The 24,411-nt window shown below is 43.3% G+C and overlaps 1 protein-coding gene across 2 annotated transcripts in view; it reads right to left on the reverse strand.

The window, feature by feature from the left end:
* Window positions 1-24,411, reverse strand: part of celf5a (cugbp, Elav-like family member 5a) — a 131,546-nt gene that overhangs the window by 52,403 nt on the left and 54,732 nt on the right. For both annotated transcript variants that reach the window (XM_085927634.1, XM_085927635.1), the window contains exon 3: window positions 4,104-4,152. In XM_085927634.1, coding sequence (XP_085783760.1) covers window positions 4,104-4,152 — 49 coding nt within the window. The remainder of the gene's footprint in view (window positions 1-4,103; window positions 4,153-24,411) is intronic.

Raw genomic sequence — 24,411 nt, forward strand, 5'->3', positions numbered from 1 at the left:
ATCTCTCCATTTGTGCCCAGCCAAGCACATTGTGACTGGTAATCTATAGTTTTCTTGTGCCCAAAGGGAGAAGAACTCCTGTTCAGCATTTTGCTTTTTTTTTTTGCCCACGCTTACCACCCCTCCACACTTTTCTCCGCTTTATTTTCCCTCTCCATCTTTCTCAACCTCAGTGTCTCGGAACAAATTCTCTTCCTTCGCCTCTCTACTTTCGCCAATCTATCTTTTCCGTCTTTTTTTTTTTTTTTCTTTGTCTAACTACCCCTCTCCACCGGTGGGGAGATCAGTGGAGCTTAGAGGCCCTCCTGCTTGGTTCATTACTGAGCTTTGTCTCTCTAAGAAAGGAGAACACCACTGATGTTTAATACATGGACCACTCTGTTGTCTTTTATGCCAGATAAATTCATCATCCAAAAAAAACAAAAACAAAACAGAGCAGCAGTCGAGCATTTTGACCGGTGCTCTCTCAATCTAGACTTTTTTTTTTCTTCAGTTTCCTGGCTCTACATTTTCACTTATCAGATGGTGCTCTGCTTATCTCTCTCTTTCTCATTCTTTCGTCACATCTCGGTGAACTTGAGAGAAAGAAAACAATTCATTGTCCTTCGCTTGGCGTATACACACAAACATTACAACGCTGCCGCTTGGCTTGCAAAACCTAAAAACAGATACTCGGTTTTATTATTCTCATTTGTGTGAATGTGAACGTACGGTATGTTTGTCCCGGCTTTGTGTGTGGCGGGCGGGCCTGCCAACGCCGGTTTTTAATCCGGGCCACCTCAGTGGGTTGTGGCTCAGGCTGTGCTCAGCAAGACATCAAATCTTGATCATTTTGAATTAAATATGAGCAAGAGAAAGGTAGCTGAGATCCACACGGTACTTTCCTTGTCTGGATGAACTCAGATCCCCTTCAAACCCAAGAATATAACTAGTGGTGATTTTATTTCTTTTTTTTTTCCAGACTGTCTAAGACCATCATTTATTATTTGACTCTATCTGTGGGGACAGAAGGCTGAGGTTCAATTTTAGGTCAAAAGCTATCTTTTCTATGTCTTGAAAAAGAAAGCTAATGATTCAAACACTCTGACTCTCAAGAATCAACATTGCGTTGTATTCCGAAAACTCTTGAGGACATCTGACCCAATGTTTCAGAAAGATAGTGAGAGGTAGTTGAGATCAACAACAAGCTAACGCCAAGTCGCTAGTTAGTGTTGATATTTCTTGACTGAGCAAAGCTCAGATAACCTTCAAGTGTAACACACTGCTAGCTTCTTTTGCCCTGCATTGGAGGTCGCCATTATCTGTCATATTTTGATCACATCCAATCGTCATTTGCAAGATAAGAGAAACTGTCCGTCTGAAAACAAGATGTGAAAACTAGACAATGTAATCAAAAGGTCTCGACGCAAGGTGGGATAGCGATAGCGAAAAAGCAAAGCGTTTAGGCGGAAAATCAAAACAGCCCGAGCTGATTTCTCCAGGGTGAGGACGCCGAACCCTGAGAAGGCTCTGAGCAGCCCTTCAAAACTGAAATATCAGCAGTGCCAGTTGTCAGCGCCACGTGTGATGGAAAATCAATCTAGCTCATGTCCGTCTGAGGAGAAAAGGGGCGAGGCGGGTCCCCGTTGCCTCTTCCCTGCCCCGCCCGAGGCCACCCAAACAACAACAGTGCCCCCCTGGATGGTTGGCATCATCGTACGCAAACATGGCGGCTCAATGTGAAACGTCTGTTGTTCTGCTAGATTAGCTAAGTGATTGGCCATTAATATTCATTTCGCAGTGTGTCTTTGTTAAGCAACAGCGGGGGTTGACAGAGTGTTTGGATGAATTTACTCTAGCGTACAGTTTCTCTTTGATTTTGCTCGAGACGAAGCACTCGTGCTTCGCCGGTTTGTTTTTTTGGTGTCAGATTAAGGGAAAGCCGAGGGGGATCCCCCGGAATAAAAACAGCTCCGTTTGAATCAAATGTCTCGGGGTGATGAAATATTAAAGGGACTTTGTTCGAAGAATTTCGCTTTCATCCTAAGAACTTATTTGTTGGTCCTATTTGATGCCTGGCGACAAGCCGTTTAACTTTCATGGCTGAGCAAAGTGGTCTGTGTGGTCTTCTAAGGCGTCCTGGAGGAGCTAAAGTCCAGCAGGTATAAAAACCACAGTGGAAAGGTCTTCCCTCATGAAGGTGAGCTCAACTTTCCTTCCCTTAATGAGATTAAGGCACTAATTAGTACAAGGTGATGCACTGAGGGATAGGTTGCCCCTATTGGACCAGAAGAGCGGCCCGGAGAGAGCGAGCCAGACTGCCTCAATACCTTCTGCCTCTCCCTCAAGTGCACAGAGGAGGTAATTAATTCAACTCTACCTTCGAATCAGAAACCGAAAGAATCACATCACACACAAAAATCCTTCCAACTATAAAATTCTTGCCTTCTGACCTAGCACGTCCAAATAAGAACGCAAGATTTTAGCGGTCGGCAGCTCGTTAGCGTTGGAAATAAAATAACTCGGAGTTGATGGTCCCTTCTGCGCCACTCTGACTTGCTCATTTAAAATGATGTGCAACCCTCAGGTCACCCCCACCCGCCCCCCCTTCGCCGGTCAGTAAGTGGACACGGTACTGAGTGACCGGCGCGTTGTGGGAACTCTCAAAGCGGCGTCTGGCGAGCAAGTAAAGAGGCAGCTGAGTGTCATTGTTAATGTGGACACAGAGCAGCACAATGGCTAAATCGATGGAGCTATAGGGGACATCAATCTTTGGCTTGTCTAATCACTCCTATTACACACTGAGTGAAGGTAAGGAAGCGAGCGAGCGAGCAACCCAGGCAGTTTCTCTGTGAGCTTTATTGGCCTTCCCAGCAACTCTCTACCGGGTTGTCCCGTTCTTTGAAGCCTTGTTTGACAGGCGGCCAAGTGCCCGTTGCCCAGCTATCCTAAATTCAGGTTTGGAGGTAAAGAACCTCAGAAGTGCAAGTGGCAGCTGGATGCGCTTGGCATGGCTTGCGAATTTCTACCCCCCGCCTCCTTTACCCCACTTCCAAACCTCTCGCTTCTCCCTCGGATCCCCCAAAAGATTGTTCCATTTTTTTATTTTTTTTTTAAACAGGAACGATCAAAGGCGACAGAATTAAACCCCGAGTAATGAGGATCTTGGCAAGCGCGCTGCAAATTTATTGATTGTTTGCCAAGCGGTCGAACACGTTCCAAGTTTTCGTCCCCCCGCATGGTTTACGCACACCATCCGAGCGGCGCAAAGGTTTTAACTGGGCACCTCCCAAGGCCATAACTTCACTATAGTGAGCTTAATCATCATCTAATTCACAACGCCGTGCTAATAATGCACTTGGCATCTGGAAGAGGAAGAGAGGGGTTGGGTGACAACCCTCATCGCGGCTTTACGTCGCTGAAATAAGAGACTCTAATTCTTTACAACTAAAAAAAAATCCTAAAAAAAGAAAAGGGTACATTTTTTTTTATATATAAATGCATGAGCAGCCACAGAAAGATGACATGAATTCCATTTTGGCTGGTGCAAAATATGGATGCTTTTTTTTTCCCCCCTCATCTTTTCAATTTGCCAAATAAGGATTTAGTTACAATATAAGAGACTTACATTCAGTCAACAAAATGTGTATATTGATAGCAAACTAGATCAAAGCATGACAGGAATTATCCCGAAAAACGAGCTTGAATGTCAAACAGATGAGTTGAACAATTCAAATTTGTCAGCAAAGTGTCAACACCCACCTTTGGCATCTTTGAATTAAAGTATTTCCATAAATCCTATCCAGGGGCGTTAATTGACTTAACGACAGCTTTTATTTGTAGAAACACATTTTGAAATAATTCCACATGTTCATGCCAGGTGAAAGGGAGTACAGAGAAACAACAAATTGAAAAAAAAAATACGTTGCTTAGCTACCCGGAACATAAGCACACAACACTTTGCATGGTGTAATCACATCACAATCCACTTGAGCGCTCTGTTCCTTGTTTACGACATGCACTTGAACACACCACTTCAACTCGTGCTCCCTTTTGTTGACTAATCCTGCTCAACCGACCACACAACAACAAAAAAAAGAGACCAAAAAAAAAAAGCAGATTACCTCCACGGCTCTCGCTGTCGGCCGGTTTCACCTGGATGGGGCGAGTCATCTGTAGAGAAGGAGACAAAAAAATTCAATCCGTATTAATAACATCTTTAAAATACAGATGAAAGTGTCATTGACACAATTTGTTGTCCACCAAAGCTGGCCGGAGAGCCCGCAAGGCCATCTTGAAACGGTGATTGAGTGGGGAAGAGAAGAAGCGGCGCTAATAAAGGTGAATCCGGCATCAGGACGAGCCTGAGGAGGATCAATCCGGGCCGATCGATCGGGGGGCCCTCGGGCCGCTCGAGAGTGTCTGTCTGGCTGGGAAGGATTCTATGGTCACTCTAATCCACTGGACCCTGATAAGAATGGCATTGGCTGGATTAGACGACTCCGTCGCTATGGCTTTTGTATCACACTGTTGGCCTCTCATGTTTTGTTATTTGTTAATGTTCCAAAGGTGGCAAAAGTTGGACATTTTGGATTTGAGTTCCCCTTTAATAACTTTGAGTTTAGCGACTGACACTTTAAAAGTTCTCCACTTAATTTCAGTCAACTGTCATAGTAGGAGGTTGAAAATTGCCAGCTAATTTGGCCCATTTGCACATCTTTATGAAAAATGTCACTGGATATGCTTTGATGTCATAGTGAGCTGTGCGTAAACACATCATTTTACCTCGTTTCGCTTCTACGAGAAGAGAGACACATTAACGAGAGACTCCGGGCTCGTAAGTGTCCTTAATAGCGAGCCATTACGACCGACGTGCGTCGTTGACACCGGCAATATTGTAAGTCGGCTTAAACATTTGAAAATGTTACTGGCAGGACTGAGGGGTGGAAAAAAAAAAACTAGATTGACATTAACAGCACCTAATTTGATCCAGCTACTATTTGCATGTATGCACCGACTTATTCTAAATCCGAATCATATGACAAAACTTCAATATATATTTGCTCAGATTGTCATCCTGTTAAGTTACAGAGCAAAGGCTAAAAAAGAAAAAAAAAAAAAGGTCAGATTTAAAGACAGGGCAGTCCAATAAAAGCATGACATGTTCAAGGAGAAACACCATAATGGGATTTTAAAATGTCTTAATAACATGCTGATATATGGAGGCGAGGCCCGAGCCTTGTTCATTAAGTGCTAAACGTATCCATTTTCACCTTGAGGAAGAGAGTAACCTTCCCTGGATGAAATTATTCCATAAATGTACCCGTCGTAAATAATAACTAGCGGTGGCTACGTCTTTTGTAGGAAAACAGGGGGGGGGGGGGTTATGCTTGTGAGGGTTTGAAGCTCTCCTCACGATCCTCGTGTTCGTTCTTTTCGATACCCCGGACAGATGCGCCTCTGAACCGGAGCAAAAATACATCCTCGAGACGTGTATCACATCCACTGCAAATCTTTGGATTTGCTTTTGAAATGTCACTCGGACAAAAGAAGCCTCGCTGGAGTCGGTTGACGGAGGAGGCCAAATCCGTCACCGTGCTATGATCTCAGCCGTCTCTGCGGGGCGCCTATTCGTGTGTGGGAGGCGGTTCGCTAGTTACTGTTCACTCTCCAACATGGCGACTCTTAATGGCCTATTTATGTGTCCATTACCGGCCGCTTGGGTTGATTCCATGTCCCCCCCTCCAAAACAAATCCAGAATAAATGTTTGTTAAATCCAAGCAGGCTGATTCTATGCTACATTTTGTACGACCTTTAACTCTGCCTTGATCTGAAGCTAATCTATCGATGAGTTCAGCATAAGCATAAACGGCGAGAAACCGCTTACACTCCAGACATCAACATTATGAAAAATGCATTAGGATGTATTAATTCGCACATATTGCCAAAATGTGATATTTAGTCAAGCGTGAAAGCATTATTTTTTTTTTTTTAAATCCAGTCGGTGCCGCACTGCAGTTGTACACTACTGCTCGGTACAAACAAGAAAAACAAGCAAAAGTTTCTTTCCAGGTTGACTACAAAGGCTTTGTATGAGGATAACCTTGAGGTTTGAAAAGGAAGACAAAAACTTGCATTCATCCATTTTCCGAAGCGCAAGTAAACTGGAGCCCGTCCCAGCTGGCTTAGGGTGAAATGCGGGGTACACCGAGATTTGAACCCAGAGTCGAGAAAATGTGAGGCAGATGGGCCCGACCGCAATGTGCGAGACCAAAATATACATTACATTGGAAAAACAAGAAGTAAAAATAATATAATGAGTCATAGCCATGTTGACAGTAACGCAAAATGACTCATTTGGAACCTAACGAGCTCCATGATGACTCACAGTACTATTTTCAAACGAGTGACCGGTCTTAGTTAACTCAAAAGTTTGGAGTTTAAACTCCATCTTACACAAGGTAGTGCTGCTTTCAGGCCTGTGGAAAATCTATAATTCCATATAGCTTATTGAGCCGCCTCATTTGCTCAGTTAAGCCTCCAGTCAGTTGAATTAAAGCTCTTAGCACTAGCGGGGCTGCTGTTTGAGATGGAGGCTGAGATGGAAACCCCTTTGGGACAACTGTACGTAATGTAGTGTGCACATACATGCCAGTTGGAGGCTCAAATAATTGTCTGCCTATAAAAAACACAAACTGGCTCTGTTTTCGTAAAAAGCCCCAAAAGTCGATATTAAAAAAATATATATATATAAAAAAAAAATAATAAGGCTACTATCATTAGCATGTCATTTTTAAACACTTTCAGAAAAACAAATTAAAATTGGCTTATCCTATTACATTATTTAGTATGCTAACAAATTATTGATGAAGCTAAATAAGAAAAAAAGGAAGCACAACAACAGGAGCGAGGGAAGTGGCCGGTGAGAATGAGGCACAGGTGGGTAAACGTGCAAGCTAGCACGACTGGACACGGCAAACACGGCGGAGCTGACAAGGACGAGACAGCTGGAAGTACTAATCAGAGGAGACGAGACATCGGCTGACAACGTGTGTGTGTGCGTGTGTTTAGAATTGCCAAAGCCCGTCACAATCAAAGCCTTTGTTAAAAAATGTGACAATTTGAAATAGGAACATGAGGCTCCATTCTCACTGCAACAAGTCATTAGGAAGAAGAAGCAAGTTTCAAATTCAGTAACGACCTCATAGTAAAAAGTCTATGGCACTTACTTACAGTATTTGCAATAAAGTAAACATCCAATATGCATGATGTCTGCCGGCTTTCACTCAGCTTTAATACGAAGTAATGCTTGTCTTGGGATCATTAATGCATTTAGTGGGCCATCAAAGCTTATGTTGCCGCGTTGCTCGGTAACAGGGGACGTAAACAGCCCCCTTCTGACTGGGCCCTTGCTGCTGCTGATAGAATTAATACATCCAATCATTGATTCCGGTGACTGCTTAGGGGTGACTGTCCTCTCGTAAATCTGACGGGAGGAGGAAACGGGCCACAAGGGAGTCATGAAGCATTTTTTTTTTTTTTTTGAAGAAGAAGAAATGTGTCAGAAAATGAAATACTCATCAAATGGTCCACGGAAGGCTAAAATGTTAGCGCTGATAGCGTGGCGCTAGCGTGTACACACTATATGTTTGTGTTTTTTCTCCATGTGTGATTTCAAATGTATCCCACGTTTGAGAAATGTGCTGGCGGCAGCAGTGTGGCGCTTGTGATAAGCGGCGCCAGTCATGGCAAAAGAGATGGCTAGCTATAAGCTTTTGGGATTCCTATCAGAACCAACAGGATTTAGAACTTGAATCGCTGACTGGGAATGACACCTGCAGGCCTCGACGTTCGCCGCCTATGCCGTTGCCACCGTGGAAAGAAAAGAAGGAAACCGTAAAGTTAATCATCATCCTCTGGGGTGATTGCAAAGCGGAGATTACGTTCCGGAAAAAAGGGCACTTTGGAAGACAAAAATGGAGTCATTTGATTTGAGTAGGTGTTGCTATTTACAAACGGCGAATGGCTCCTTTTTGGAGCGTAACTGCTGATATCCATCTGGTCCACGACTTCTTGTAGTACACAAATTAGCATTAGAAGGCCACCTCTAAATTGCAGACGTGCGATCCGTAGCGCCATTAGCGCTACCGTGTCCCTGATTAAGACCATTAGCCCTTCTGTTGCCTGTCGCTGTCCGTGGTCCTGAATTGATTTTGTGTCTCTGAAAAGTAGTTCTAGTGGCAATTTTTGGGGGGGTTTGCAGGTTCCAGAAAATATGAAAGGAACCCAAAACATGGTCTACAGTCCTTAATATTATTTTTGCCTTAAAGTTGTTCAACGAAAGAAACCTTAAGTCCACCTCCTTTGCAGCCCTCCGTGGTATTATTGTAGTTTCACCCTTACGAAGGGGCTAGCTGTGTGACGGCCGCCGTCCTCATTACAGCGACAGCAGACCTCAGCTCTCATCAAGATTTCATGAAGGTGGCACCCCGTGACTCAGCACACACAGTAGCGTGTCACGGCTCTTAGGGAAAAAAAAAAGTTCTCGTCACAGAACGCTTTGCTGCTTCTGTGTAGTTTGGAATATAATGACACGATGAAGAGAAAAATAGATATCGTATATATGCTTTTGCTACTTTGGCTCGGTATTAAGCCATTACCCCGCTGTTCTATCACTCTCACACGTCTGGTTGATTATGTGGTCGTGTCTTGTGGCGTATACACTCTCGAGCGGCGGCCAGACGAAAGCGCTACATGACTTGTGCGGTGGACGACTGTGACAGAAACAGTGTGCAATCATGAGGGAATGGTAGGAAGGGGGGGGGGGTTGCTAGATAGAGGGATTGAGCTAATGCCCAAATCCTGTCCTACTGAGCCTGTAGTGAGGGTGAGATAAAGAAAAGCAGAAGGAGAGATGGAGAAGTGTTAGCTAGCTAGCTAACTAGACTTTTCACAGCCCCGTTAAAGCCATCAACATAAATCTGTGTCAGGGAAAGTATCAAATACATGTTCAAAAAGTAGAATCCCTGCCATAGTTTGGCTCATCAACCAAGCCAACAGGTAAACAAACACCTGTGCGCTAAGCTAGCTTGTTTACACGCTAGATGATTTCAAGCAACTGTGGCTAAAGACAAACTGTGGCAGGGATCCTAAAAAATAAACTAAAAATCCACTTCTATTACTCCTCAGGCGAAAACAAAATAGGTCAAATTGATATGGTATGAACAAATCTGCGTTTAATTGTCGATCACTGACACGGCTAACTGCACATGCTTAAAATGACCAGTGAGTATCAATGGTTGCCCTACAACATCAATTATTTTGGCTGATATCAGTTGGCACTACCAAAGTACTACAACGATGTCCAAGCACAAAGCAAGCAAACGCTTGACTCGTCACAATGTCCCCCCCCCCCCCCTTGGCATTCATGTCCTCCATCTGCACATTTTTTTGCATATCACGGGGAGGACATTACTCTCCCCCCCAAAAAGCCGTTTTTGGCACGGCTGCTCTCCTGCCAGCCCGGAGAGCTATTGACATGGTGTGTTACTGTAATGCGTGAAGCAGTGGGAGACTCATTGTAAATCTGTGTCAACAAATGCTGGAACAGCAACGAGCTCCATCTTGCACCCTCCCTTCCTTTCCTTCCTTCCTTGCTTCCTTCCAGTCTTTTAGTTTGCCCTCCGCTCGCATTCCCCGACCTATCTAATGAATCTTATCTGGATGGCACACTGGAGGCTTAATCTTTTGGTGGGCTCACGACTCTAGCCATAACACACACACACACACACTCCCTGTCCGTTTGATGTACTCAGGGGTTGATTTGTGAGAAACTGTCCCGAAGATAAGACGACGAGCGACCCGCCGACTTCAGAGGGGGGGCAAACGCCATGCCAATCCCGGGATGCGCCACAAACGAGGGTCCGCTGAGAGCGCAGGGTGGGGTGTAATGGAAATGCTGAATATGTTCCGTGACAGAATTACAGATGTCGACTCGCGCGGAAATTCAGCGCTTCAAGGTGCCCCGGTGTACTGACGACATGTTTCCTCCATCTCTCCGTTTTCCTTGATGTTTGCTTTGAAGATTAGGCCCCGCCTGGCCGCCGGCGAGTTGCGGCTAGTGTAATGATGTACAATATCACACACACGAGCACGACACTGCGATCTCGAACCCTTATCGTGATGTCTCAACTGAGGATGAAAAGAGACGACGGCTTGAATACCGAAGGTGAGGGGCAATGATCATAAGACAACAAATTAGTTCAGGTTAAATTGAAGGTCAGTCAACAAGTGAAAATATATTGCTTGGTATCTAATGTATAAATTTCCGCACAGGTTGAGAATTACCGGTCTATATTGTATTGTGTATTTTCTGTCGCTTGGCTAGGAAAGCTAAAAAGTATCCGAGCATCCTACCCTGATTTGAGTACTGGTTTCAGCTATTGTCCTGGTTTTGCATCGCCGTTTCGCACTCATGCAACAAAACACACTCTTGCCCGCGCATTCCGAGCGGCGCCGTTTCTTTTGCCGTCTGAGGAGCTGAGCCCGGAATGCTCCCACTGCTGTCACAGCAACTCCGGGATTGTGACAGATTACGGCCGGCTGCCCTGACCGATAGAAGCCAAGAAGTGTTGCCTGCTCACTGACTCATAATTCTTGGCATACCTACGCCGCGTTGACATTTCGTTAACAGGCCCGAGACCTCTGCTAGGAATCCTTGTTTTATGCACTATGATTGCCTCTAAGCAATTTGCCAACACTTGCACTTTTTGTTCCCCACCCCCCTCCTAGGCCATCGCCCTCACCAAACTAACACAGCCTCGCTCCGGGAAGTGAGGGGAGGAGCCAAATGGAAGCAGCCAAATGCATTGGGGGGGAGCTGTAACACATCAAATAGAAGTCAAATAAAACTAATGTCAAATCACGTGGTACATCTTAAAAGAAGTGAATCGGCGAAACTTCAAAACAAATTGTGTTCTGACTGTCACGTTTAATATCGCACGGAAGCTATGACGGGGATTTGAGTCACTTCAAATTTGCACCAAACTTATTATTTTGATCAGATTCTCTTTTCACTACGCTGGCATCTTAAAAATCCAAAGAAAAGCAAAAACACATGAATTTGATGACGCGAAACTAAAACACACTGATGAGATTCGTCATTTTACAGGAAAATATGTGTGTCGGTGTGTGTGTGTGTCCATCAAAAGGGGAATTGCATGAGGGAGCCAGAGCTCACAGGATCGACACTGGGCCAGCCTGCTCTGTCCATCTGCTCATCGCTCCATTCCCGGCATATCAATACCCCTCACACACACACACACACACACACACACACACACACACACACACACACACACACACACACACACACACACACACACACACACACACACACACACCTGCGACTTCATCTGGTTGCATCACACTCGACTATAAAGCCAGTTTGTTTCACGCCGACATGTAGAAACCCAAACCAAGAAGACAAAGGCTGCTTTAGCCCGACATGGCCTAAAAACTCTCGCCTCATCGACCTTGAACTCGAGGGCTGAACAAAATCAGAAACATGTGGCCTCGCCGCTAGCCAATTTTCTTCGCGGACTGCGGAAACCACACAGACACGCACACGCACACACACACACACACACACACACACACACACACACACACACACACACACACACACACACACACACACACACACACACACACACACACACATACACACACACACACACACACAAAGATAGTGACCAAGTGAGAACAAGAGGCACTGGAGCAGAAAACACATTGCAAGTGCCTGTGCTAACTTCCACTCCTTGCCTTGGGTAGCATATTTTATTTGAAAGGGATTTTTTTTTTTTTTTTTGGAGCAGATATGGTTTGAGGAGATCATTTTCAATGTTATTTTATGTCTATATGACCTCGGAATAGCGGAAAGAGAACACGTTTCCTTGCTAAGGTTCAAATCGTAAAGCACACACGCACGGCCATTTTGGATGACAACTTTGGTTTTTATGCAAGCGGAATATACACCGTGCAGGTTTCATTGTTAAGTGCTGAGGACGCCTCGCTCTGTCACACACGCTACAGTTAGGAAATAATATCAAGAAGAGAGTGCAGTCAGGCCATTAGCGCTCGCGGCATTGCCCCGGGAGCACAAAGAATTGAGGAAAAACAATCACGACCTCGCCAAACGACGCGCGTATATTTACATGGAGACAAAAGGGAATGAACCTCAAATGCCCCGCGTGTGATTTTAAGGTCGCCTTCAAGTTGTGAATGTGAGAAGAATGTGTTCAGATGAGCAGTAATAAAATGAATAAATAATAAAAGCTGAGCTAGGGGAAAAAGGAAGGGGGTGAGGAGGGGGTGATGTGTAGGAAGCTTGTGAGTGTGATTTAGCTCCAGTTCATGCAAAGTTCAGCCAGACTGCCTCTCCTCTTCTGTCACTTGTCTGTGTTCCCTCCACTTGGCCCGCATTTGACGCATTTCCGTGACACTATAAAGTAACATCTTTGGATTTCATGGAGGTGCATGCAAATGATGGCAGAATGGTGGGGTCAAGGGGGGTTTCTGTAAGGTTGCTGGCAAAATGCTGGTGATTGTGTCATTGGAATTTAGTTCTTAGGGGTGATTTTACAAGGCATTTTAAAGTGTGTTGGATTGATATTTATTTCCTTGTTTTTTTTGGATTCAAACTTAAAATGTTATATCAACTTGCCAAAGGAAGATGGTGTTCATTAATATTTACGTATTAACAATATAATACTTAATATTTATTGTTTATTTGAATTAATAAAAATAAATGATAAACTTAATATTTTACGAGTTCACTAGGTGTGGCCCAAATTCTCCCAAGCAAATGTGGCGTGAACATGAATCAGTAAATCCTGAATCAGATTACAATAATGCAAACAAATCTAGAAATTAATAATACACAGACAATATATATATATTTACATATATATAGAATTTAAAAAAAATCTTCGACTTCATTCAATTTGAAGTCGATTAATTGTTCAGCCCTACTTAAAACGGTACTTCGAGGGTGCAGCGTATAAAAGGAGAGGAAAGCAGTAAAAAAAAAAAAAAAAGTGATTTTGCCTCATAGTTCATCTTCATCTCGGCTTCCTGTCCCAAAGCCCACTTCATGAAATAAGTCCTGCTGAAAATCAATGGCGGTCCGAGCCGCGTAAAGGTCAGCCATTCAGCAGCGCCGGCCTTGGCGGGCGAGCCCGGCTTGGGCTTGTACTGCTCGGCTCGGCTAAGTAGAATTAATGGGGGGGATCGATTATGCTGCACAGCAGTCAAATTGAACCAAGCGGCGAATCATTTGAAGGCAGGAAGTGCGGCGTGACACAGAATGAGATGCACTCCCGACTAAAGTGTGAAGTCTCCGCCACCTCGCAACTTTCTGTACTTCTATTTTTTTCCTTTAATTTCACGTCACCTCAGGCAGCCCATTCTTCTTGTATTTTTCCCCCCTCCTTTTAAACTAAATCGATATAGAACCGGAGGAGACAAATCAACCAATGGTGTCACTATGGAAAGGTTGGCGGGTAAGGGGAGGGCGCAGCGGCTCTGTCACGTGATCACATGTGACCAATTCTATGTGGTTGACAGTGGGTGGGGGGGGGGGGGGGGGATGACCATGGAAAGTTTGACCGTTTGAAGGACCGACATAAGAGAGCGAAAGGCTGGCGAGGGATGAAAGGGATGAATGAGCTTCCAATGGGAGAGCCCGTGGCGGGCGAAGGGAACGGGGAGCCGAGTGGGCGGCGGCGCCCACGGTGGTGGGCGGTTTGCGTTTCACGGAAGAATTCTGCTCCAGCGACTGCGGAACGAGAGCCCTCATCTATAATGTATACCATGCTTCCACGAGAGAATTTACATATGTAGAAAAAAAAAAAAAAAAAAAGGAAAGGAAGCATCGCAAGGCCCAGCGTTGCCGATGGCAGCAATTTAAATCATTCTCTTGTGTTTGTACTGTCATAGTGCTAATTCGCTTATATCATAGTGTTTTTTGGTTTTGCTTTATGTGGTGAGGGGAAAAAAAGGACTAAATGGTTGTGTAAGTATAAGTAAACACCTTTAATTCATCATTATTCAAATACCTCCGGAACAACACTTTTTTTTTTTTCTCTCTTTCGTTTTTGCACGCTAGCTAGAATACCAACGGCGGCTGCTATACGCTATTAGTTGGTGTCTTTAGACTTGGCAAGGTTTAAGACTATTTTAATATAAATCTATGGGAAAAAAAAACAAGCCCTCTCTAGCCTCATCTTCAACCTCTGATGTGATTTATAAGAAACCACCGAGTCCAGAAAAAAACAACCAATCAGAGACAGACGTCATGGTGTGCATACTTGACTTGTTAGCTTTCGCGTCAATCGCAGTTTGGTTTCTCCTTCCTAAGCATCGCCGGCGGCAAACATGGCGATCGGGACAAAAAATGAAATAAATAATTGTGACAAGTGGCCACTTAGCCGCAGCCCGCCTCGCTGAAACCTGACGAGGCTTCCGTCTGGGCTAACTTCAACAAACGCAAAGTGACATGCCTAAGTGGGTTCAGGTTTCCGATCTGGCGTAATTCAGTAAAAATACAAATGAGGCTGGCTGGGAAAACAGATCATTCAAAGTAGCAGGGAAGGGAGAGCGAGGCGGGAGGGAAACCGCTGGGAAGAGAGACTTTCATGTCTTCTTTTTCTGTCCTTCAGAGCCTTCTCTCTTTATGCCTCGCCGACCATGTGACACACACACACACACACACACACACACACACCCGGGCCGGCACTATATAGACCGGCTGATTTCCCTCATTGGGAATCGATAACAAATAACCTTACTCTTCACTGGCCATTACCGTCGGTGTCGACCACCGCGAGCCGTCTTTATCTGCGCGCCGGTGACACGTCTAACCTTGAGCCCGGCCCTCCCCACTTTCTCTCTTTGCTCCCACCCCCAGGTAGATTTCAAGCAGAGGGTTTGGGCCCTGCTTTTTTGGAAAGGTTCAAATTGAGCCCTATGGGAGCGGGCGAGCGTGGAGCAGCCATCTCCCATGACAGATCAATGGTAGGTCTCACCGCAGGGCAGGAGGCCAGGGCCTCGCACAACCCGCTAATAGAATCCCAATGTCATTGCTGACACGACATCGCCGGGTCGGCTCGGGGTGAGCCCGAGGTATAGGACGGTGGGACAGACTGTTTAAAAAGAAAGAGAAAAACTCGCACACTAGTCTGCAGTTTGTGTGGGCTGTCTGCTCAAAGAAAATTGCAATTGTTGTCCGATAAAAAGCAACCGTAGCTCCAACGAAAAAGAAAAAAGGTTCGGACTCCAAAGCTCCTCGATTTACTATTTTAATTTGTTTCTTGACTAGACTTATAATTGTAGATAAAATCAATATTCCCCATTAGCGTACAAGCCCCATTTGTTGTGCATCAGCTCCCTCTAGTGGAACCTCAAAGAATTACTGAATTAAAAGTTCTAGTTGTGTTTATTTTAACTCCAGTATACAAGAAAAATAATGAGGAAAAAAAAAAGGTTGACCAAGTGAGAGCTCAACCAGAAGAAAAAAAATTGGGCCTCTCGTAACTCAAAAAGTTGTATAAGCTGCAAGTCCCGCCCCACCCCAGCATCTTGAATGCCTGCATCTTAAACAAGAATTATTTATAGATTTTCCCACTCCCAGCATTGTCACATTTTATTCCAAGCGCAAGTGTCATGCTGAAGTGTTAACTTTCCATGTTTTCAAATGAACACGGTACACGTTGAAGCATTTGGATAAGTAGACAGATCTCACCTAAAAACGTGTCATATTATTTTTGTTGTGCATAACACGCTTTGGCAGAAGCAATATTTTCACTTCTGTTACTTTGTGCTGTCGGTTGGGACTTTTTGTTTTGTCTTCTATTTATTCTTCCTTTCCTTGAATGTGTTGATATCCAGCAAAGGAAAGTTTCCTTGCTTCACGGTGTTTATTTATTTATTTTACATGACCATTATCATTAGGCTAACATGTGTCCGCTATCTTAATGCTATCATAAAACGAGTCTAACAAAAAATGAGCATTCCTATTGTGCACAATTTGCAAAGAGAGATAATCCCATCATCGAAAAAAAAAAGGTGCAAACCCAGCATTTTTTTACTCCACGCATTTTTTTTTTTCAACATTTATCTTCATTTTGTGGTGAATTATGTACAAATTTTCATGCCGAAATCATCTTGCATTTCCACAAATGAGAGCACTTCAACAATAACAACATCAAGACGGTTTCGGTGTGTGAGTAATTAGTTGCAAAGTAAACCTAATTGCGTGTAGAAAGCGTGACTATCTTCCATGTTCTTGTTCTCTCTGTAAGATCCTCCGCTACATTAAAAATTTGCCTGTGTCTTAAACATGATGAATTGGCTTCCTGGCTTGCATTTTGCATTTTAAATTTCCTTCCTTCCTTTCTACTCCAGAGTAAATTGCAATATTTCCAGTGCAGTGCTGAGCAGCAATAAAGGGGGAAAAAAAATCTCATTTCATATATTCCACTTATACGGCAGCTGTTAAGTCACTATAAATAGTACGCTGTACATACACCCGGATGTACGCGTGAGTGATGAGTGCAGGGAAAATCACGGCCACCAGAGGAAACATGTCTCACAGAGTCTTAAGAGCTCCTGATGAAGACGAAGAGGGGATTTAGACCTTTGCATATTTTACTTCCACATTAGTCTCTATGTGTTCTATCTGTGAGCGGCAGCCAAAAGCTAGCGTACAGTTTTCCACTCATCTTTCAGGAGTTTCTGCCAAAGATAGATAAAAAAAAAAATAATAATAATAATAAATTCAAAAAACTTTTGGAGATTTTGTTAAAAGCAGCCTTGGCCCTGTGGGCCATATATAGACTGCGGAAAATTTTGATCTTAGTGAAATTCGAAATAAATTAAAATGTAATATTTTCCCCACTCCCTTATAGACTTGGCAATTTAGAGCTATAAAAAAAAAAGTATGTACTTACTCGGATGACGCAGCTCAACTCATGTGTGGCTAACATTCATTCTCTCAATGATCACAGAGGGTCAACCTGCCTCTGATCCCCGCGCCGCCATTAAGCAAATAAAAGCAACACTGATCACCAGGATGTCTGCTGAATGCATCAATCTCCAGTAATTAGACACATGTTCTGACTCTTGATCCCACGCTGACACTTCGTCTAATGAACTCATAAGGAAAGGCTCGCTTGGCGAACTGAGAATGAGGTAAACAAGTACGCTTGGCTTTAGAGGCTAGATAAAGCCGCTGTGAGCACACTCCCGGCTTGTTTATCGCAACTCGGTATTGTCCGTGTGAAGGTTACGCACGTTGGGTCGCAACTGTCACATTAGGATCACGCAGAAGCCCCCCCCCCCCGTAGCATTAATCTGTGTAAAGACTCCGTGTGATACTTAAAGCTATCGTGTGTGGTTGCACGCAGGCCGAGATGTTCGTGAGGGATAAAACGCAATCAAATCTAGATGCACGATTAGGCCGGACATAAAAATACAGTAGCGAAGTAGGTGTAAGTGTTCATTAAAAAAATATTGCGGTGAAATGCTACGCTAGCCAAATTTTTAGATGGAGCATCGCCCACTGACACGGCCCCTTTAAATTCCCCCATGCCAATTAGTCACCCCAGACTTGGTGAGGAAGGGCATAAGGGGGGGGGGGGCAAAAACTGCCTGACAGGCCTGATGTAGAGATGGAAATGCAGTAATTTGGGGTAATTTGGCTACTCGCTAGCGATTTTGTCTCCACTGTCCGTCCATCCTTCAGTCTGTCCGCTAGAATAAATGGGGTCAGCGGCATGTGATCGGCAACATTCATTTATATGTAAATGACCCCCGTCGAGGCAGCGGAGGAATCCGCTTGTCTTCGTGCACGCACGGCGGAACGACCTGCCTGGGAAAGGAAGCCGGCCGGGCAGCCGGTCTGTCTGTCTGTGCCAATCCTTTGGCTCCTCATCCTCTTTTGTAGCGCTGAGCTTTGACTGGTCTCTTTTTTCAAATCCTGGCATTGAACACAATGACGTACACACGACCAATGCAGCTTACTTATGCTCCTTTCCGCTGCGTAGTACTTATTCGGGCTGACACTGGCTTTTGATGCTTTTCCACTAGTAAAACCAGGTGCTACCAAGTTACTATTTCTAATCTGGCCTGTTGACTTGATACCATACAGTCCAGTATAATATGCAAAGCTAAAAAAATTTAAAAGGTTAAAAAGATATTGCTAATCTGGCCTGTTGACCTATACAGTACAGTACAGTACAGTGTGCAAAGCTAAAAAAAATAATAAATGAAAAGGAAAAAGGAGCAAGTTAAGAGAGCCAAAGCAAAATAAATATAAATTATAATATTTCTAGTACAATATCCTATGTAGTCTAAATACTATAATCGAAATACTGCCGGTCCCTCTCAGTGTGTATTTCAACATAGCATAATGGAACAAATTGTTCAAGTGGAAATTTAAAAAAACAAAAAAACAATCAGAAAACATTTAATCGTACAAGTAGAAAATTGCAACAACAAAAAAAATTCCACAAGCGTGAACATTACTGTTGATCAACTCATTGTTCAATCAGTTAATCGCTTCAGGGGACCACTTCCACGCAATCAATCATAATTAGCAATCTCATGCACTTTCTTTTAATATCGAGCACCGTGTAGATATTTTTAAAACCCGATCCATACAAGGCGCCATCCTCAGCAATTGTACGTTTCCACCCATGTAGCGAATCAGTGTAAAACAAAACCCGAACAATAGAGCAGCCTAGAGGTTGACTCACTTCATTACCGAGTCATTTTGCTGATATAGAAGTGAGGACTTGTACTGTAAATTCTTGCCTGCTGGTGACACCATAGATAATTACACTTCCATAAATAATGGAGCATGCCTTGCCCACTTCCTACTTGCCTATTCTTATGAGATTAATATGCAGGCAAAGTGGCAGGTATATTGTCTATTTAAATGCACAGTGAACAATGAAATAAGTACGCTACATGTTTATGATGAAAACCGTCTGTTATGATGTGTAATGTATATCAATAGGTAATACATTGAAGGTCAAATAACATTAACATAATATTGTCGCTTTGCTTTGCCAGGTCTGATCATATCTTTGGCGTTGGCATGGCAACTCTGGATGTCTTACTTTACAAGTTTATAATATAGTTGGACCAGCCAGGATATCGTTTTATACTGGCAATAAAAAACTGCATTTTCTGCCTTTTATGTCTTGCTGCAACATGGAATGTGGGGACAATGTCGGTTTTTAGAGGGAGTGTCAGAGTCGTAACAGAGAAAGAGGGACGGTGCTTGTGTAGGAAGGCAATGCCGAAGTTTCAAACTCAACATCTCTCGACATTAAGATAGAAGCTCACTTTTTGTCCAAAAACAAATCTGACTAAAACCAAATTGTACAGAAACCAAAGCGATATTTCCAATAGAAACTAATGGAAGTGTGATTATTCTGTTCCACACAACTCAAATATTACAAAAAAAAATACATTTTAAAATAAAAAAAAACAGTTTGAGGAGGAAAACAATGTCAATTAAATATAAAAGACTAAAGAAAGGCACAAAAGGTCCAACCTTTGCTGAGTTCTGTGCCAACAACAAATAAAAAGCAAAGTTAGCCCATCCTCTTTTGCTTCTAACCATGCCTGCGTCCATTTACAGCAGTCCATGTACAGTGCCTTAAATTACAAATCGCAACTGTAGGGGAAGCATATGAACAAGAAAAAAAAAGCCCATTATTTCTTAGTGATACTTTAAGTACGGGTCAATGTAACCACATAAACAAAGGCCATAAAAGTACAAGACAAGATCTCAATCGATCGGCGGCAAGCTTAGTCTTCTGAAAGCTCCCAAAGTACAGCAATTTTATAAAACACAAAAGATCAGTGCTGCATTTATCCTCATGCCGATATATATATTTTTCCCCATCACAGATATTTCATAAGAGTTTTTCTTTCAAACTCAAGGTTTGTGTGCTGTGTAATGGAAATTTCCCAGAGTCGACTGCTACTTACGATTAGACAACTTTTTGCTCCAGCAAGACAAAAAAATATGGCTACAAAAGTGTTAGTACCCACACATTTTCAGTTTGTTCTTTTTAATTACAAAAATAGCAGTCTATATGACAACAATTTGTTGTTTGCAGAGGATAAAGAATATATGCATGTTACTATTGTTATAACATCTGCCTACATACACTACTTGAGTCGTGTCTACCTTCTACAGGTAGTCTGAACCATAAGTAGGGGGCACCATAGCATGAAGCACTATTGTGCAGCTGCTGACTTTATAAAAATAGAATACACACACACACACAGCATTACATGACTATTTCTATTGTTTCTACTGTGCTGTATATACGACGTGCTTTCCAACTGTCAGGGCAATAAAGTCACATTGGAGCTGTGGCTCATAAATGTAAATTGTTTAGTAACACCTAAAAATTGTGTCCAAAAATGTTGTGTCCAAAACATGCCGTTTGGTGGCCATTTCTATGGAAAGCCACAGAGAACTCGATTACAATATGTGTTCATAGTGCCTAAGTGGCAGCATTCTTTCAATTTGAGCCGAACTAATGCACGCATACAGAATGGAAAGTGCATTTATTCCAGTTCTGATGCATTCATAAAAATAAAAAAACTTAACATCATGATAATGTCCATCAGCTTGATACTCCAAACAGTGGCACAATAAGGTTCAGTATTTTAGTACCCACGTATTCCTATTGGGGGAGTTTCTTTAAGAACGTTCTATTGATTGACTCTAATCGCACTGTCTGGCTTTGGGAAGGAAATTAAGCAAAGGGGTTTCTAAGTACAAATTTACTAGAGGAAGCAGGTGGAAATGGGATTCGAACCTCCCACAGCCTCGTGTGACCTCATGTGTGGATTGAGACAATCTCACCTTGATTTCTTCACTTAATAACCTTGACCAAAACAAATCTGCATCGCCACTCCGGGTGCCGCAAAGCGTGGATAATGGGCCCAGTGTGCGAGCGGACGCGCACATGTACCTACACGGGCTGCCGGACTGCCAGAGCATACTAATGTATTTCAAAGTACATGCACACAGCCTGTAGGCTGAGCCACTCTTTAATGAACAGCTTAATGGGCACAGGAAGATATAACAAAGCTTGTCTGGGTGCATTGTTTGTAGCGAGGTGTTCACAAAGAACTCAACCTCTGATGATAAGCAGGAGTGAATAGGATATCAAGGTTTGTTTTGTTGGAATGAAATCATTTCTTGGGCACTGGTGAAAGCCATGAAGATGTTGCCTGCTGTCATGACAAATGGATGCTAATACAGATGCTAACAACGTTGCATTGCGTTTCGGTCCTCCTGATTTAAAAAAAAAACAACAATGCGGCATTGTGTAAATTTAAAGTCACTTACACCAGAAGGATTTATTTGATTTTTGTAACATTGACAATTGCAGTGATTTTCGCCTCCCGGCCATTCAGGGTAATCGGTAGCATCTCTGCTCTTGACGTTATGTATCAGTAAATATATATGGAGGGAAGGAGCCGACGATGCAGCGGTCCCCAAAGAGCGACTAAATTGAGGGCCGCGTCTTCATTTCGCCGGCTGGATGCCGACCTTGCCGAGCGTCTCTGCGGGCTCTGTGACTGCCTAATGAAGATTTCAGGGCCGTGCAAACAAATTCGAATAAATAGCCGTACGGCAACTGGATAAAAAATAAATAAAAAATCGGATATACTTGCAGAGAGTGCAACTGAAGAAAGACACATTTGGCCTGGTTTTATTCAACAAATGCTGCACAATCTGGTATATTGCTCACTTATTGAATATTCGAATGTGTTCGGGATCATTCAAGAATATCTTAGAGCAAAAATTAACCGGTTTAAAAACAATCAACTTCCTCAATGTTGTTTTGCTAGCTTATCGTCGTGTCGCAGTTTGCTTTGGCGTCGTCACATCTGACCTTTACCGGCATCACCAACTTAGGAGAAGTTGTCTTTCTCTCTCCCTTAAAGAGGAGTGACATTTAATAGTCCCCACAGGTCAGTGAAGCTAACAAACACCAAATACGAGCTGCCAGATGCCTATAAAAAAAAAAAAGAGAAAATTCTCACCTTGTGCAACTAGCTGATAGAGATAGAGTTGTGTGTAGAAATAACAGTGCAAATGTCACTTTTTCTTCTGCCCTCTTTAAACTCCCTATTTTCTTACTTTGCTCCAATTCCCATTTTTCCTCCCTTGTGAGTTTGGTCATTGGTTGACTGCGACCTGTCCTTTCTCTGCTCCCCGCCAATTAAGTTTAAGCAACGGGGAAGGCAGCGATGTGGAGGGACAGAAAAGAGGAGTGATGGCCCAAGGCGTGCCACGCTCCCCGGCAGACAGACCCCCGATGCCATTGGCCAATGTAACACATCCGTCGTCTCTGGAGTTTTAAATGATTCAAACATTTGCCCTTCGCTGTTCCTGCGGTGGGCATTAAGATGTTTCATGTCTGCTCTTGCTGGGGACTCGCTGTCACTCAGCCTCTTCGTGCATTTTCATTGGCGAGTTGTTCCTTTTTATTTTGATCCATTCAACCATGCATCCATTTTCTATCACACTTATTCTCAGTAAGGTCGCAGGTAAGCCGGTTGGGGAATAAACTCTAGACTAGCCAATCACTCGGGACATCCAGATAAACAACTATTGTTGACTGTTATTATTGATTTTAAAAAGTTGTCATTTCACTTTTTGGTCGGTGTGTGTTTTCATTTCATTCGTTTTCTCGGGATATGAAAGCCATTCAATGCTAAAAAAAACAACAACCCCAATGGGTACCTGAAGTAGCGCTAGAGTGGTATAATTTTTAAAAATTAAAACGTACTGAACAACCTAACCCAATCTATCCATCAAAAATGATTTAAAGAGGTTGGCTTGTCCAGTAGGAACTTGAGAAACTATCTAATGCAACCTTAGAAGCTCAAGTACCTTGGCCACATTGTGCTGGATCGCATTCCAAAATCAATAGAGTACTGCTTTTAAAAAACCACTCAGTTTGACAAATTTTAATTACAAACCTTTAGAGACCTTAAATTGCATATAAAAACACCCAGCAATGGATTTTAAAAGAACAACTCAAATTTGTCTCTCGAGAGGTAAAGTGCAGAGAAAGGTAAAGCTAGAAGGTGCCAAAAAATTCCCCCTAAGCTCCAAATGACTGACAAACTGAGAGCATTTGAGCTCACAGTAAAGACTCCATTAGAACGTCCTAGGTCGAGCAGAACAGAGATGAACCGAGCCGAGTTGTCTCTCATGCAAAGTCGGCTTTCGGTGAGGGACTCGCTCAGCCTCCGCGGAACGTGCCTGGCAAACCCTGCCGCCTCATTAGGGATGCGGAGAGACTCGCGCTCCCCATCACCTGTGAGCTTTTTATATCTAGCATAATCTCTTAGTAGATATTTCTTACATCCAATAATGAGCACGTTATTACTCCGTACAACATGGCGGGGAGGGGAGAGAAGTGGAGGATGGAAGAACTCAGGAAGGGAAGAGTAAGCTTGTAAAAAAACGGTTTTCATCCTTTTGGATTGTATTTAAGTTAGAAAAACATGCTAGCAAATGTTAGCTATTTCGAGCACGTCGGCGGCATTAATCGGAGCAGCAGAAATGATTTATCTCGTGTTTATTTTAGAAATTGAAATTACAGCTGGTGTTCTGGCTCCTTTTGAAGTGATTCACGTCATTTGAACTGAAACTTAAAAGCGACAGAAGTTTTCTCAATGGGGTTTCCCTTTAGTCAAATATTGTTATGGCCATCCGGAAGTCTTTTTGACGGGTGGGAATGGAGTCCATGGAGGGGAGAATGTTTAATAAATAGGTAAATAAGTGCATAGATAAACAGAGCGGCACACCTCCGCCTGACAACAACTGAGGCGGTGGAAGAAGATCCATCCGTCTCGCTGTGCTTCTTGTCTCCGTTGTCTGCATTGATTGATGCCAAGAGAGACGGATCAAAGGCTGCCAGTGGCGTGCAAGATGGAGAGATAGCAAGGGTGGGAGAGAAGCAAACGAGATGGACGGACAGGAGATGGAAGGGGGGGGGGAGCTTCAGGAGACAAGTTGCATGTTCTTTTTGTCGTACATTAAAGGCGATATTAATATGCCATTAAATGGCACATTTCAATAAAATGTCTGTGACATGCTTTGGTCAAAATACCACAGGAAATGAGAATTACGGCCGTGTTAAGAGCAGACGGTTTTGCGAGGCTTCTCCTGTCCCATACAAATGAGCCACATGCAGTTTATATCAAAACCAAAATGGATCTCAAAGATCAGTTAAAAAACTCGATAGCCAGCTTTGAAAATAGTTGGTAGAAAAACTTGGTGCGAGGGCAACTGTTATGTCACATCCCAGCCGAAATTCATT

Source organism: Syngnathus leptorhynchus, chromosome 13 (genome assembly GCF_054491065.1).
Source record: "Syngnathus leptorhynchus isolate UIUO chromosome 13, UIUO_Slep, whole genome shotgun sequence".
NCBI classification, from domain to species: Eukaryota; Metazoa; Chordata; class Actinopteri; order Syngnathiformes; family Syngnathidae; genus Syngnathus; species Syngnathus leptorhynchus.